Here is a 16,809-nt window from a genome sequence, read left to right as displayed (position 1 = left end):
GGATTTTCAGTGTATGACATTGGTGAGACTGAAACAAACAAGAAACTTTTGATTTTGATATTTAGCTAGGTGACAACATCAGAAGCTAGCCAGCAACATGTTCGCTAGCTCAGGTTCAGCAGCAGTTAACTAGCTAGGTTACAACTGTAATAGCAACACAGATTGAGTTGCCAAGTAGTTGATAATGGACTGATAAGCTACCATAGTTCAAAAACAGACTTCTGTGGTTGTGGGTTAACATGGAGCACAAACAGACATGCCAAAGTTATACAGCAAAAATACCCAATAAAGTATAAAAATATTATTATTCAGCCAAATGTTCACCAAGTCATTTTGTTTCCTAGCAAATGCCATCTGCCAGAAGGTTGGGAACTAGTGTTTTATGGCACCTATGTGCTTTGCTAGTATACGTTAATACGTTCACATTAAGCGTAAATTGCACGATAAAGGTTTGCAGTCTTTCAAGCAGTGGTCTCGGTTGTTTACAGAAACTATACTAATGTCTCCGAATTGATGCGGTGATGATGTATTGATGCTTAAATGTTACATATAGCACCTTTAAAGACCAGTGCTGAACCAAACATCACATCTTTGGACCACTGGAGCCGCCACCACATCCACCCTACTACTCCAAACTTACAGCAGACCTATACCTCTTCTCAAGCAATACTGCTACGAAGGGTCGGTGCTTTAACGCTGTGACAACAGAACCCTCAGTACAAAGATGAAGCTCTGTGAAGAGGACGGTGGCCCGATCAGTGGTCTCCCTCAGCCAACACTCTAGCACACTGTAAGGACTCTATATAGCGCCTCTTGGCTCGCTGCCTGCTGGATTTTATTCATTGAGGAAAATGTACAAAGTTGCTAAAGGTGTGCGTCCATGACTTTCTGTGACTCACTCAGCTATAGATACATAATGCTGGACAGCCCAGTGATAAGAAGCGCTGCATATTGCTTCTGATATGGTACACATACTGTATAGTGGAGTGACTGCCACCCAACACGTGAACCAAACAGCATTAAAGTAGCTTAACCTCATCGGGTGTTCATCCCTGTACAACAGTATTTGTTTTCGTCTCGCCATTCAAGGGAAGTAACAGGTGGCAACAAGGTGGACCAGAGGGCTGTTGCTTCACCCACACAGGCATGCAGGCATGTAAAGAATGAGTGTAAAATGGGTGGAGGATGCCTATAGGCCATGCTGAGTGCCTTTACTTACAGCAGCATGCCTCTGATCAAACAGCATGCTCTGTGCTCACAACATTTTAACGAGGGCAACGCTGTTTCTACGACTAATAACTGTATTAGAGGAAACATGTAGCTGTCTGTTCAAACTGCCAAAACTCATCAGCCGGAGGAGCACACCTCTTTTGAAGCTCTCTATGTTAGATTTACTTGATAACTTTTCTTACTGTATGTATACGCAGAATTGCATTGATGGAGAAACACCGAGCAGGATTGTTGTTATTTCCAGTCATTTTAAGTGCATTTGAAAATGTATATTGTATATTTGCATATTTTATTTGTTTAATTTGAAGTGATATCTATTGTAGACAACTTAAAGATTTATTCTGTTTCAGTTCAAATTCTATTTCATCACCCTGGGTTGCACTATATACTGAAGCATGGACTGTTGTGTCTTTTTGTGTACGTCAGACTTATTTACAGTGGCACTTTTTGTGTAGTGTTCTTTAGTTAACTTTTTTGTGGATAATTATTTGCAACCTAATATATTGATATGAAGAAATTTCTATGAAAAGTTATTATTTAAAGGTAAACAAGGAGGGAAGATCATAATAAAGAATTAACGTGTTTTTATCATGTTCTCTGCTGGACTTTTTCCCCGCCCTCAAATGCTTCCTTTATTCTCCACAAGATGTCAGTGTTGTCTAACTCTGACACTGGCGCAGATCAGTGTGTCTCGTCTTTTTGGTTTAAACCCAACAACTTTCAATTTTTTTGAGAAAATTTGCTCTTTGTTTCTGTCTTTAACTCAACCATTTGTATACACACATACAGGACTGGGATACCAGAATGTGTTCTGTGACAGATTTTAATTTTTAATTGTAATTTACCCCTTTAAAATTTGAGTCACCCATAGAAACCCATTAAAATTCCTCATTACATTAATTTGATTCACATTATTACTGCGGATACCAGATTTTTTTTTTTTATCTTATCCGCCAGGCAGTGTGTAGGCCCTACATCTCTGACGTAAACATTTACATTTGCAAAGCAATTGCACTAATGCTGTCTGCCCTCACATTCGACATAAATCCAAACCTGATTCATTAAGATTCAATGAGACCTTTAAAAAAAACAGCATTTTGTGGCAAACAATGAGGAAAACAAGAAATGTTAGAAAGATCACCAAAATAATCCATTGCAAGTCCTTTGCTTAAAAATAGTTTTATTTTTTTATGCTTTCAAACTAGTGCAAATACATGCAAACTGAAAACAGACAACCCTGTAAGCAGGCCTTCTCACAGTAACACAGTAAAGCCTGAAAGCTTTATACATCACGTTCAGAGAAATTACCATTGATAGGTCGACCTTCTCTCATGGATTTGACCTGGTCATGTTTTGGTTGTCCTCCAGTGGCCCCTTTACTTCTCTAAAGGTACAGTAGGGTAGTTCTGCATTTGGATTCTAACCTAAGCCTAGCACATAAATGCACCAATAGGCGAGGAGGCAAGTGATCCACACCAGTTCCCCTACATCCATTTATCCACATTCATTATTCAGGAATACAAAACCACTCAGTCAAATCTGAGCTCATATAAAGATTCTCTCACTCACCCCTCTGCTGCTCACCACATAAAAGATTCATCCCTTCTTTTTCGGGAACAATGCTTGGAGGACGATACTCAATATATATGCATTGATTGCCCTTAAATTCTTAACCAGTGAGACTGAAGAACAAACAGGTAGAAAAAAGAAAGTTATGGAAATTCAGGAATGTGACAATGTGTCTGTCCTGGGTTCATTGTTGCCACTACAGCCTACCAACTAGAGCATCGGGATTACACTGCAGACCAGAGACACGAAAAGCTACACTGTGTATTTCACCATTCAACTTTTTACAGCTGCAACCTATAGCAACCACAGTCACGTGACCAGCTTTGCACACAAATGCTGTGTTTTACCACCTGGGGTAGGAACAAGTAGCCTACCGAATGTGAAAGTTGCAAGGAGACACCCTTGTTTATTACCACAAAAGCACCTTTTTACTGAACATCTATGATAGATAAAATGACGCTGCTATCCTTCAAATTCTAGAACAAGACAACTGATTGATAGAGGTGAATGTATTGACACTGGGTTTTCATTAGTGAGTCTCTGACATGTCCATCTGCTGGTCAGAAGCGGATAACTGGCTCTGTTCTCTGAATCTTTTGTCATCTGTTTCACTTAAGATGGGAAATTTGCGCAGGCTTCTACCAAAACCAGTGTAATGCTAACAAAAGCCTCTGATTCCACATGATCAAAGGGTCACTGCCATCCAAAGTCCTGGCCCGCCATCTGATAGAAGCGCTGGTTATGTGGCTTGTAGAAATCCCTCAGTCTCTGCATCACCTCCAGGTCGATGGAGGCATGCGTTCTCCCTTTTGTCTTCCCCAGGCAGTGAGGCTTACTGCTGCCCTCTGGCTTTTTCAGGCAGGGGAAGCCTTTCGTTTTGTTGAAGTAGAAGTGCTTGTCCGTGACAATCCTCTGGAGGCCCAGAAAGTCCTGGACTTTGCCCAGCTCTCCGGCAGGGTCGGAGATGAGCCTTTCCCCACTGACCAGATGGATCTGAGTCCTGGGGAACCAGGCCAGCCAGCGCTCTAGGTGCTGGGCATACAGGCCAATCCACAGCGGGCTCCACAGAGAGTCAATCTGACCTAGAGACAACACAGATATTCATACTCATCACTGCTACTGTCACCATTGTCTGAAATCATCTCATCCAACTTTTACCTCTGAGGTGTTCCCTTTATTTACTGGTCTAGTCCAGGGGTTTTCAATGTCTGATGACATGGTGCCCCATCCCCAGTTTCAACACAGGGCAAATATTTGTATATGAATGGATGGCTGAGAAAATCAGCATTCCTGGAATACACAAACCAGTCATTTTGGGGCCATAAACAGGAAGTATAATGTTGCCACGGTGTCAGTTAGTTAGCTGTGGGCTGATATACAACTTGAGCCCTGTGTGCCAATTAGAAGTATGCAGAATTAACTATTAGCAGTTTCTGTTTGCAGTGAACCCATGGATGAACAGACAACTAAAGGCTTTAAGTATACTGAACCGTTCTTATTTTCTTTTTTTCAGAGGTTCAGACAATTAAAGCTGGGATTGTTTGAAATCACTTCATTGTCGGAACTGTCAATGTGGCACTAAATTCTCCCTGATGTACCTCATGTAGCAGCAGAATTTCTTTGCTGCTCCAGTTTGGCATCCTTTTTGTTTCCATATCAAACCAATATCCCATTTAAATATTTATACATTAAAAATATATGAGATCATTGTTCTTTAATGTATTCATTGTCATTTTAATTGGTACTAAAGATACTAACACAAGTGTGTGTGAGAACATCTCAGGTGTCATCCTGAGAATGTGCTTGAACACTTGAACTCGGACAGCAGGATCGGTACCTGTGGTGCGGTTCTTGAAGGCGAGGCTCTCAAAGGGTGGGATGTCGGGGGTCTTGGAGATGATCTGCGTGTAGTCAGATATGGCTCTGGTTACAGGGTCGCGGACGACCACAATTAGCTTCACATCCTGCGACATAGCATGGACCCGTGCTGGCGTTTCCACAGTAACAAAGTAACGAGGCGTCTTCTCCATAACGATCTGGCCGTCCAGGGCTTTGGGCATCATACTTCTGGAAGTACAGGAAAAATATGTTGTTAAGACACATTACTGGCAAAATATCAGTAGAGAGCAGTTAATATTGTCTCTCTGTCATTAGCAACATTAAATTTGTTTGATCTCTCAATAGTCTTACATTTTCATGAGCATGAGGCTGATATGATATGCAGGCAGCATTAAATAGAGATTAAACTTTTTTCAGTATTGTTTCAAATATGTTTCCATTGGTGCAATAGTCCAATGAATGGAAATGTTCTAGATATACTGTGTTTCGTTTTATACTGTTTTCTCCATAATTCACCATATCACATGGTTGAATGTGGTAATACAGTGTAGAAAAGCTGCGCTCAGTCATTACGCTTATTGCTTTGCTTTCTTATTCAAACATAGATGAGAAGATGGATACTATTTATCAGACAATTAGCTTAGTTTACAGCATAAAGACTGGAAGCAAAAGGAAACTGCAAAATAACATTTGTTCATCAGTGGACTTTAGAAGTGTGGTCAGGCAGATGTTTTTAACATTTAGCAGTTCCCCCAGCTTCTAGTCTTTATGCTAAGCTAGGCTAACTGTCTAGGCAGATATGTGATATCTATCTGCTCGTCTAACTCTCGCAAAATAAATCTCCAAAAATGTCCAACAACTGTATTAAAACTTAACAACTGATTATGAGAGAATTTATAGGGAAATTAGTTCAAGAAGTTCAGGATGCATATAGATATTTGCCAGAAACTGAATCCTCCATGATGCCTTTGCAGTGTGTGTTCAACAATCAGAAACACACACTCACACAACCTGATACAATCCCCCATTAGTCACTTTGACAGACATCATACTCTTACAGACTGAGCGGTGAGTGCTCATAGTGCCGATCTCCAGTGATCCAAACACACAGGCAGGTGACAGCCGTGCTGCATAAACACAGCGGGCTTTCTTTGAATGTGTCTGGCTCTGCTCACCTCTACCTCCACACCAGAAGCCCAGCAGATGGGACTCATTTAGAGATAAATGACTCCAGAGGGTCCGCAGGACCGGCTGGGGACTCGAGGACATCTGCCAACACACCTGCCACACACCTGACCGTCTGACCAAACACACGCAGCCTCAGCAGCATGGTCATACACAGCTCTGAATCAGCATCTCGGCTTGTTAAAACAGAGCTTAAAGGCCCGTGTCCGTGTGTTAATCTTTTTAAATACAAATCATGTATACATTTTCTGACCATGTTTTTTTTTTGTGGTACAGTTTTACATTTTTTTGAGGTCACAGGCACCTAAAGTTTGCATTACTTTCGAAACAGCAAAGATTTGTTGCGGTGGATTACATAACATAAGCAAGTTTCAAAAGTTTGCTAATAGAAACTAATGCTGCTCAGGCATGGCCACTAAAGGCATAAATTATAGTCAATGGTTGTCTAAAATGCCTAAAGAATACATTCCACTTGGCAGACATGGCAGCATGGATGCAAAATTGTCACTGTGATGTACAATGTAACAGGTATTGTTTTACTAAATGTGCTGGCCATTTCAACTGATATGGATTTATAAATATTTTAATATCAAAAACCTTCAACTAACATACTTGTTTTTTCTCTAAATCAAAGCTTTTTGAAATACACAGGTTAAAAATGAAAACCTGGTGGTGTTCAAGCATGATATTGACATTTGCCCCTGAGGCTGTGCCTGAAATCGCTATCTAAATTTCCATTATATGGCATTTGCAAAAACATTAAAGCTGCATCGGTTGTTCTTTTGCATTTTGGTTGTTGCTGTTATGTTTTTATTTCTATTCAGGACCAATGGAACAAGGCATTTCCATATAATCACTAATTGTATTACAAAGAAGTTACAGCAAACGCTGGCAAACAACTGCCTATTTACACATCCAGCAGACCTCCACCCACCCACACACGCACATAATGCTCTATGCATTCATCCCTCTAAGTGATCCCCTTCACATTACATATTGCCAGTTGACCCACTGTTAATATTAAATTATTTGTTAATGCAGCTTTAAGTTGTTCACTGTTGCTATTGTTTTGAGTTTTTAATTTATTTTCCCTCTCTCGTAATGAGAAAGCTCACAAGTAACGACTGAGGTGACCTTGTTTTTTTTAGGTAGTGTTATATTTCAGGCATGTATCACAAACCTAAGAGAGTCAATAAATGATGTTCCCAAGGAGTTATAAATGAGACGTTAATAACAGGAGGACAAACAGAAAGAGACCAGAGGGGACACACGGCTGGTACAGTGAGGACAGGATGCTCTGACTGTCCTCTGGTATCAGCTCGGGTTTCAGATGTGCCTGCAACATGACCTCCTGTCAATACATCCACCCCCCAAACACAGCCCATTTTTATGAATCTGACACACACACACACACACACAAACACACACACACACACACACACAGTGATTTCATTTGATCTGATCGGTGTGAGCCAGTGCTTACCACCACTTAGCCTGAAGACCTCCCTTTTAACTCCAATGCCCTGAGCAGGAGGTGCAGCACAGTCTGCCACACACACACACACACACACACACAAACATGCAGGAGGCCCATGCCCACGGGCACACACACACACACACACACACACTGCAAAACACAAATATATACTTATTATTCACTCATTAGTCAAGCATTTGCTATCATCCCACCGGACCCATCCCTCACACACACGTAAAAATTACACACACACACATACACACAAACACTGAAGACATAAAAGGTGGGTGTGGTGGATTTTTACCAGCCCCTTTAAAGCTTGTGTGTGTGCTCATCCAACTGTGTGAGTGTGTGTGTGTGTGTGTGTGTGTGTCTCAGAGCATTTGCTAGAGTGTTTCAAATGAAAGGGGTGGGTGACTGATGAAGGAATGATGGGAGTGCATACAAACGTGCCTCCATTAGCGATCTGTCTGTGAATGGCCTTAGAGCCAAGAGCCCCATACCATTACCTAAGCACAAAGAGCTAATTACTGCTCGTAAGAACACCATCAAAAGAAAAGATCTATTATAAATATGCTTCTGCTATATGATTTGCCCGGGCACACTAATTGACGGACAAAATTGCTGTTAGTTTTCCTAATAACTAAATACGCCCTTATGCTGCTCTTGGCATAGAAATCTTGGGGTTACACCTGTAACTTCAATTCCATTTTATCTCTGCATGAAAGCAGACTGAAGCTTTAGTTACGTAATGTTTTCTCAGAATCAGATGCAATGTCATCAGCTGAATTAAGTCTCAGTGGGCAAAGCCAAAGAAGACTAATATTGCCATTTAAATGCAGAAACAGCACGACACATTAATTAGGAAATGCAACAATCCTTAAAACTGAAGAATCTGGAGTTAAACAAAATAGTGAGAAAGGGTGAGATTCATGAGATGAGAGTCAGCGAGTTTCACGTGTTCACTGCATCTGAACATGAAAGTAATTTGCACCTCAGGTGTCATCAAGTTGGTGTATCTAAACAAGCAAATGGGTCGGTTGGCAGTGTCTTCCGTAATGATCTGCCATGTTTGTGGTTCAGTTCTGGTCAAGTTTAAGGAACTGAAACAATTTGGTTGAGGGCAGGGAAAGATTATGGTCATGGGTGGGAATCCATCATCATCATAGTTAAACCAGGGTTGACTGTGGGTGTGTCGAGAACCAAAGTTTCCCAAATCAAAGTATTTTTTACCTCCCAGTTGCCTCCCAAATATGTTTTGCAAGGGTATTACAAACGTCACGCTATTTCCACCTTTGCTGCATCAGGAGGGCAGCAAATTACTCTCGCTTGTGGCAAAAAGTGGAACTCCGGGTTTTGCCGATTCAAAGCAGCGTTACTTATCAGCCATGCTCACAGGTGCGAAGCCAGTGAGGCATCTCCTTGTCACTGCACTACTGACTCCTACTGGTTGTCCTGGGTGCTTGCACAGTGGGGCAGTGGAGTGGTTAAGAAAGGGGGGGGGGTTTGAAACTCCCAAGCATTCAAGCCCATCACTGGCAGGTGAATAGAGCCGGCTGGTGACACCAGATGTTACAGAGGAAATCCCAGCGAAAAAAAGATGGCTCAATTAATTGGCAGTTTAAAAACCCTGTTATACCAACATCCTTACACTGCTCATTTACTATTGAGTGTGAGATCAAATATCCAGTATGATGAACACAGGGATTATCCTGCAGCTTATAATAAGCCCCTGTTTGCCTTTGAGGAACCACTCTTTTGTCGTCCATTTCCCAATATTTCAGCAAGTCTCCCCGGTGAATTACCTCGGGCCAGCCAAGGCCACTGGCTATTGATCCTATGGGGGCTTAGGGTAACTATGCGTAGGCGGGTGTGGATGGTGTACAACTGGGAACAGTAGGGATTGTGTGTGTTGGGATGAGTGCGGTATGATGGGGTGTATGAAGCAGGAAGGCGTTAGTGTAAATGTAAGCTGAGAATGGTAATGCAGTACTGGCCTCAGCTGGGACCAAGAGTGGCAGGTGGAGACTGGGGGAGCCAGGACCCTCTGGAGCCCCAAAGTAGCATGCTGTGTCATGTGATGTGTGTGTGTGTGTGTGTGTGTGTGTGTGTGTGTGTGTGTGTGTGTGTGTTTGTGTGTTAACAAATGTGAAGCAATTGCAATATGCATGACATATACATCAGGAAATATTCAGCAAAGGATTTGGGGATTTGAGGGGGTGCTGGATCAAAGATGTAAAATCTGGTGTCTTTGTCTTTGATGTTTGATCCAAGGAGGAAACAATAACCAGTCAAAGAGCAGAGTATTGACTGTGTTCATTATGCACACCTGACTGCTTATTTATGAGCCAGATATGAGATTTGAGTGTGTATTTTTTCTTGTCTGTATGAATGCATGAGTGTTATTGGGGGACCGCTCATCCATTTCCTCTGTATGAAGGACCATTAAGGGGTCGGCCCATTGTGGCTGTGCCCTGTCCACTTCCAGGACACATCCATCATAGAGGGGCCCCAGATCCCCCCACCTTCACTACCCAATTCCCAGGAGAAAGCCTTAATGAGGGCCAGATCGCCCCACCCGTCTGGGCCTTATGGTGATCACCTCCAATACAGTACGGAGACAGGACAGACCACACCTGAACCCTAGTTACACACACACCACTCAAAACCTATAGTGTGGTCAAAACTGAATCTGTACTGATGGCTTTAATCACTTCACACTGCAGCATGATGTTTCTCAGTGCAAAAACATGCCGAAAAAAGGCAAAAAATCTAAATATTTGATTCCCCTCCTGCAGATCAGTGTTTGCTGCTAATTCTCGCCCACTGAATTCTGCTGAACATCAAATGTTTTGGCAGCCATTCTTCTCTGATTTGCATGGCAATTATATTCCATTGTACAAACACAAAAAACACAAGTAGCACCATGTGCTGTGTCATGGCAGGACAAAGCCACCAATGTATGGGTATGAATTTAAAAGCCTCCCTTAACGAGTTCAATATGAATTGCAAATGAATCTGTGCCATCAGAGCAGCTGACTCTGAAAAGACGGAGTAATTTCGGCCCCCCCTTCTTGTCACCGTATGTCCTGAGAGGCACGGTGTCTCCAAATGAATTCAAGCTGGCAGAGGCCTCAGAGATAAAATCCAAAGCATTTTTAATCCCTTTGAAAAAGTTACTTGTAAAAGTAAAAAAGTTTGATAAACATCCCAAAACATTTAAACAAAACAATAAAGAAATAAAAAAGAGAGGAGGGCCTTAACCCCTTAACGCCTATTGTCGCAAATTTTGCCAGTTTTGTGCATATTCAACACACACCTAGGAACCTTTTGCAAGCACTGGTTTCTCGTCGGACCGGTCAAAGTGAAAGAACCCCTGTTCTAATTGTTGTTACAATGTAATGGTTGTCAGCCAATTTTGTGGCTGTTTTGATGAAATAAATGAATTATGAATACACAAAAAAAGATGTTTTACTGCATTTAAGCATTGAAAAAAGTGAACATATACTGTTTGTTTGAACCCTATTCTAGTTGGTGAACCTGCCTAAATTTATATCTATTCTATGTGCTACAGAAAAATTTACAAACTCCTCTTAATTTAGGATCAATTTGAAAGCAAAAATTCTAAATAAATTCAGGCGTCAAGGGGTTAACCAAACACTGAAAACTATTCATGCTAGCTATAGTGATTCTCTAGCTAATGACAACCAGTTGGCTAACATTAAACTTCGCAATAAAATAGAGTCAAATTGAAGATCATACTCGTGGAACAAAATCACACAGGACAACAAAAACAACTGAAAGAAGTTACAGAGAAGGTAAATAATGGGTGGCGTCATTTTTCAAGCTTCTACAAAACCAAAAAACACATGCAAAAACGTAAGGATGGATAACTAATGTAGCTAGCTGCGAACATTAGCATGTCCAGCTAACTAGCTTAACCTACTACCGACAGTAGTAACCTTGCACTATTTCCCAAAGTAGTGGCTATGTCATTGGCTTATTACATTGTTTTGTGAGGTAACATGCTACTTTGGAAACTACCTGAGCCAAGGCTAATATTAGAGTTTAGCAGCTGCTCTACAGCAGCTTTTGGATTTTTATTATTATGCTTCAGCAGCTAAGCCACATTTGCATTAGCCAGCGTTAAGTTTGCGTAACTCACTGGCTTTTCCTCCCTCGTCTGTTTCTCCTGTAGCTTTTGCTTCAGTTGTTTACCTTAACATCATATATGTACATTCAAAAAACTTTAGTGTTAGCATTTTTTTTACACCAGCTAGCTACAACTGATCAAATCTGTTAAAGACAGCTTTCATTTCAGCCGTCAAAATCAATGATAATCAGCTGGAAATGAGATGCTGCTTTTATTCATGTCTTAAAATCAAAATATCACTACATAAATTACGGCAATTAGTTACTTAAAATTTCTGCCATTTGTATGCTGTCAGCTGATGTTGTTGAGGGCTTGCTAAGAGAAAATTCACAGCTGTGCACCAACAAAACACAAATAAAGCTCTTGACCTCTTCATTTATCTGTACTCCATCGACCTTTTTTTTTTTATTTATGTGACTTCTTGGAAATAAGCATGAGCAGCAAACACTGACAATGCAACCTATCAGGTTAAAGCTGTGCCAGTAACTCAGAGTCAATAATAAATCGATAAATCTGCCGTATCTCTAGAACAAAATACAACCTTCCCCACAGCCTGAGTGTGACTGAACCTGGAAAAAGTCAGCCATTGCACTCGAATACGTACACACGGCTCTGATGACAGTCCCCCGGGTTGAGGCAAAGGTCAGCGGAGATGTGTGAGTTTGCGGAAACACTGACTTCACCCTTTAACCTCCAGCTCACCCGAGCCTTATCTCTTATTTTATCTCTCCCTTTTCTCGCTGTCCACCCGTCAAGCCATCTTTCAGCAAGAACCCATCACGAGGGAGATGTGAGTTTCCAGCTGAGCAATTTTAATGGATTCCTCCAGAGCCACAGAGAGAGAAAAGGCCGTGTGTAACCTGACCCCTGTGTGCCTATGCGGAGGGATTATGCCAATGTAGGATAAAGCTTCCTCCTAATTGTAACAGAAGCCGAGCTGACCAACGCTCTAATGCTGGAGTCAACCCAAGGTCAGAGCGAGGAGATAGAGCTATCGATCTCAGACAGCACTGTAAGGAGGAAGCTTCCAGTCCATCTCAGAGCTCATCGCAGCCTTGTTCCAGATCCAATCTCCGCTCCAAACACCATTAGTGGATCTTTGTCAGGGGCTCTGATCTCAATTACCCTGGTAAAGCTAAATGTTATTTTACTCTAACAGAGGCAAGGAGTGATTCTGAGGAAGATACATTATATCTGATCCTCTCTGATTGTCCATGATAGGGCTTAAGAGAAAGAGCACCTACATAGAAAAGTAATGTTGATTCAGTAAGCGCTACAGCCCACCCTCCATTTGCAGTGTGATCTCAAGGTGCACTGTTGCCTTGAAGGATAATTCTGGTTTATTGCAACCTGCATCTTATTCTCATGTTTTTGGCCATAATCCATATCAGTAACATTGACAGTGTACTTATTGAGTTAACCTAATACCCTAATACCTGCTCTCTGGGAAATAGAAGTCCATGGCAAGACACAACGCCCCAGGTTAGATAAACTTATTTGCAAGAGAAGACGAAGGCAAGCAGTAAAAGTATTAGCCAGGACACAGCTTCAGAGACTCTTGATGGTCTGCAACAACCTACAATTTGGATATAAGCTGAAAAATATTCATGCAAACATAACTTATTGTTGATCAGATTCAAAACAACATTTAAAGATTAATGTAAGTTAGTTTTCAGTTGCTTACAGAATTTTCCCTCAAATGCTTTAATGTGTGGATCTGATTTCTACCAATGTCTGCCTGGAGAAATGTGAGATAATGAAGAAACCCCCGCTTAACACTACTGGAACCCTGTTTTCTTGGTTGGTAGTGTTCTCCAGTCCTTCTGGCCTGTGGGTAATATGTGAGCCCAGTTACTACCCACAGGCCAGAAGGTTTCTCTCTGACTGATCTTATATAATTAACATCAACAGGGCAAGGCAGTGAACACCCAACTTCCCTCTCTGTGGGTTCACAGAAGATCCCCCACTGAACTGAGATTACTCTTAGGCGAGGATGTGATGAAACAGCAACTGAACTGTTACACATATAAATAAAATAATAACTAAAGTGCTGTGAATTGTGCAGAAATAACTATTCCATTTAATAATAAAACTTCAAGCTTTGGTCCCATTTTTTCTGCCATTCTTGTGCCACTATTTAGCTATGGAGTTAGATTTATATCAGCCTAGCCTTGTGGAAGTCATGCACATGATCCATCCAATCATCCCATGATCAAAATGAATGAAATGAACTTATTACAGGCCTGCAGCAGGCAGAGCATTTGATTTATTGTTTGTTGTCGAGATGTAAATGCTTCTTAAATACATTAACTGCCCTCGCTTTAATTCTGCAAGCGCAGAATAATATTCTGGAAGTTTTGCTGCTGAAATATGTAGAACGTACCCCAGTATCCCGTACAGCTAAGTAGGTAACTAATGTTAAACTGCTAGAAAGAAAACACACACACAGTCAGTGTGGTCTATAAGAGGATACTGTAAGAACAGCTGATCAGCTAGCAGAGGTCAGTCAGCAGTAAACATGCTAGCAGATTAGCTCATGCGCATTAGGGCTAGCTCAGCTAGCAGGTCGTAGCAGCTGGTCGAGAGTTTCCCACTGCAATTTACGGACTTACTCTCTAGCTCAGCTTCTTTATTCAGCAGGTGTGTTTGCAGGTGTGTTTACTATCCTGTGCAGTGAAGGATTCATCAACATTTCACATGTTTTATCTCCACATAAAGTGGTTCAGTGAGTTCTGGCTCAGCTGTTTTGTTGTTAACATGCTGTCTGACCGCTTGAGTTTTCACCCCATCAGACTTCAGCAGCAATGTTATCATAACTGATGTAAATGACAGTCAAAACTACAAACATAATACCCAAGTTGTAATGAACCAGAAATATCCTCCAAGATACAAGAAAATGTGCTTAGATTTGATGTAGAAGTATATATCTTTTGAAGTCATTTTGCAACCTCTTTGTATTTTTCTGCTTGGGCAACTGGAGCAAAGACACATTTCCTTTGTCAGGATGTGTACTTTGGGTGTGTGCTGTTTGTCATGAAGTGGTGTGAACACATCATTAACTCGCAGCGTAAAGTGACCTGGAGTCAGAGGTCAATTGACAGAGCTGACAGTGATGTCAAGTGGCTCGACATGCGGCGAGCCCCATCTGGCCCGAGGGGAAGACGTGACAATCTGGTGTCACGTTCACATCACCTGGCGCGACACACACACACAGGAGACATGCTGGCAGACCAGAGAGGCTGCAGCTGCTTTTCCAGTACCGCCAGAATCCACAGATTCTCTGCCTTTGTTAACACCCCTCACCTTTGTACAGGAGTGTGTTGTTCAATCTGTGTGTGACACATCAACGTGAAAACAAAAATTCATCCTTTCACTTTATCTCCATCGTAGGTTAAACTGTTGCTGACATGCCAAAGAGGCTCCCAGAGCTGAGCCAATGCCACTATTGAGCCCCAGTAATATACTGTAATCTGGTTAATAGCACGCCACGTTGTCCAGATTTGGATGCATTTTTAATCTGGCATATTTGGAGCGGTTTGTGGGTCTATAGGTGCTTGCATTTACAGTATGTGCACTTAGAAAAAGCAAAATTACGCCTGAAATTCTGGGTCTGGTTAAAGCCTTCATTTCCTTTATCATCCCAAATTATCCTCAAGCAGTTTGAGTGACTTGAATCTGGTTCCCCTGAATCTCATTTGCGTGTGTGTGTGTGTGTGTGTTCTGAGTATTTCCAAGTTTTCATGGAACTGCAGGCTGAGAACAAAGCCACATGACAACAGTAACATCTGGCTCAGGCTCCAGAGATGATTACTCTGCTGCTCTGTGAGAACTCATCCTGCAAGGCCTCTCTCTGTCTCTCTCTCTCCCCCTACTGTACACACACACACATACACAGACACATGCACAAACACACAGGCAGCAAGCACTGCAGACACACGCATGCACACATGCACAGATTGGCATAGCCAGATGGCAAAGTCTCTTTGACTGTCACCTAAACCTCTGCGGAATAGCTGTGGATATGTTCGGGTATGCAAACAACACAAAGAGATTCATTTCTTCCAGAGGAAGCTGCAGGCTCCTGTTTGGCACTCCGACTTAGACTGCACTGATATAAAGCATCCGATTTGCACAAACACACACACACACACAAAAAAAAACATCCAACATATAAAGGACAAGCAGAGTCCGTCACTATGTGTTTTAGTCGTGCATTAAGTTTGCATTTTGTGCAAAAAGTTGAAAGTGGACTGAGAAAATCTCTGGAAGTGTAGTGCCAGAATAAGACAGAGAAAAGAGAAAATAAACAACGATACATTTTGGATGTGGTAGATTCAATGCCTTTGCTGAGATAGAATCCATGCGTAATGTGCGCGTACCTGTACCAGTCCAGTCCCCGTGCGTAATGCCGGTCGAAGAAGTGCGGCTCCGACCCCAGGGCGCGGATGTCCGGGTGGAGCCGCAGAAACTCCAGCAGGGCCCTGGTGCCTCCCTTTTTAACCCCTATGATGAGAGCCTGGGGTAACCTCCGAGTGGCTGTCCATTCTTTCCCCGAGCTGTTCGCCTCCAGCCCAGGATGACCACTGAACGCGCCATCGCCAGCCGCGGCGGTAACCTCCTTGGTGACGCTGGTTCCGTTTCTCTCGTACGGCCATCCTGACCCTGACGCGAGGAATTCGCGCGTGGGTGGCTTGATCTCAGAGTTGTCTGTCAGCTCCGACTCGCAGCATCCGGTGAGGAGATAGACCAAGGAGAAGCAGAGGATGCTCAGAGAGGAGGCGATGGTGAGCCGGTGGAAGAGCCGTCGCAGGTCCGCGCTCGGATGGTGGTGATGATGATGATGGTGGTGGTGAAAAGCTGCCATCCCTCAGAGATCCATGCGAGATAAGGTGCCATTCTACCACAAGTTCAGCTCACATCCCTTCATACTCTAACGCCGTTAACACGCCGCTAACTCTTGGAGAGTCTCTCAGTGCGCTCCGCTGCTTTCCTCCTCCTTCATGTTGCGCGTCGGGAGCGCATTGAGCTCCCCTTCCAAAACCAACCCACCGGTCCGCTTTAGTAAATCAGAGGAACGAGTTTTTGCTTGACTTCCAGAATGTGCGCCAACTTACTCACCCACCCTGGCAACGTGGGGAGAATAAAGCTCTGATATCCGAGCCGGGCTGCTGCGGAGATCTTCCTCTCTTTCCACTCCACGGGATTACTCTGGGTCTCTCCACCACGGCTCATCTCACGGGGATTCGCGTCCAGGGATCTCTCTCCCTCTGTCTTTCTTTCTCTCTCTCTCTCCCTCCCTCCCTCTCTCTCGCTCTCTCTCTCTCTCACACACACACACACACACACATCGGGTCAT

General features: G+C 42.7%; 1 protein-coding gene across 1 annotated transcript; it reads right to left on the bottom strand.

The window, feature by feature from the left end:
• Nucleotides 1–3,492: 3,492 nt before the first annotated feature.
• Nucleotides 3,493–16,576, bottom strand: hs3st3l (heparan sulfate (glucosamine) 3-O-sulfotransferase 3-like). The gene is made up of 3 exons (XM_041962936.1): nt 15,833–16,576; nt 4,637–4,866; nt 3,493–3,881 (listed from the first exon to the last, which is right to left on the bottom strand). The coding sequence occupies exons 1-3, from the start codon at nt 16,315–16,317 to the stop codon at nt 3,493–3,495; spliced, it is 1,104 nt and encodes a 367-aa protein (XP_041818870.1). The 5' UTR covers nt 16,318–16,576.
• Between the last annotated feature and the right edge of the window lie 233 nt (nt 16,577–16,809).

Source organism: Chelmon rostratus, chromosome 21 (assembly GCF_017976325.1).
Source record: "Chelmon rostratus isolate fCheRos1 chromosome 21, fCheRos1.pri, whole genome shotgun sequence".
Taxonomy (NCBI): Eukaryota; Metazoa; Chordata; class Actinopteri; order Chaetodontiformes; family Chaetodontidae; genus Chelmon; species Chelmon rostratus.
The sequence above is the reverse complement of the archived record's forward strand: the minus strand, read 5'-3'. Positions and strand labels throughout refer to the sequence as shown.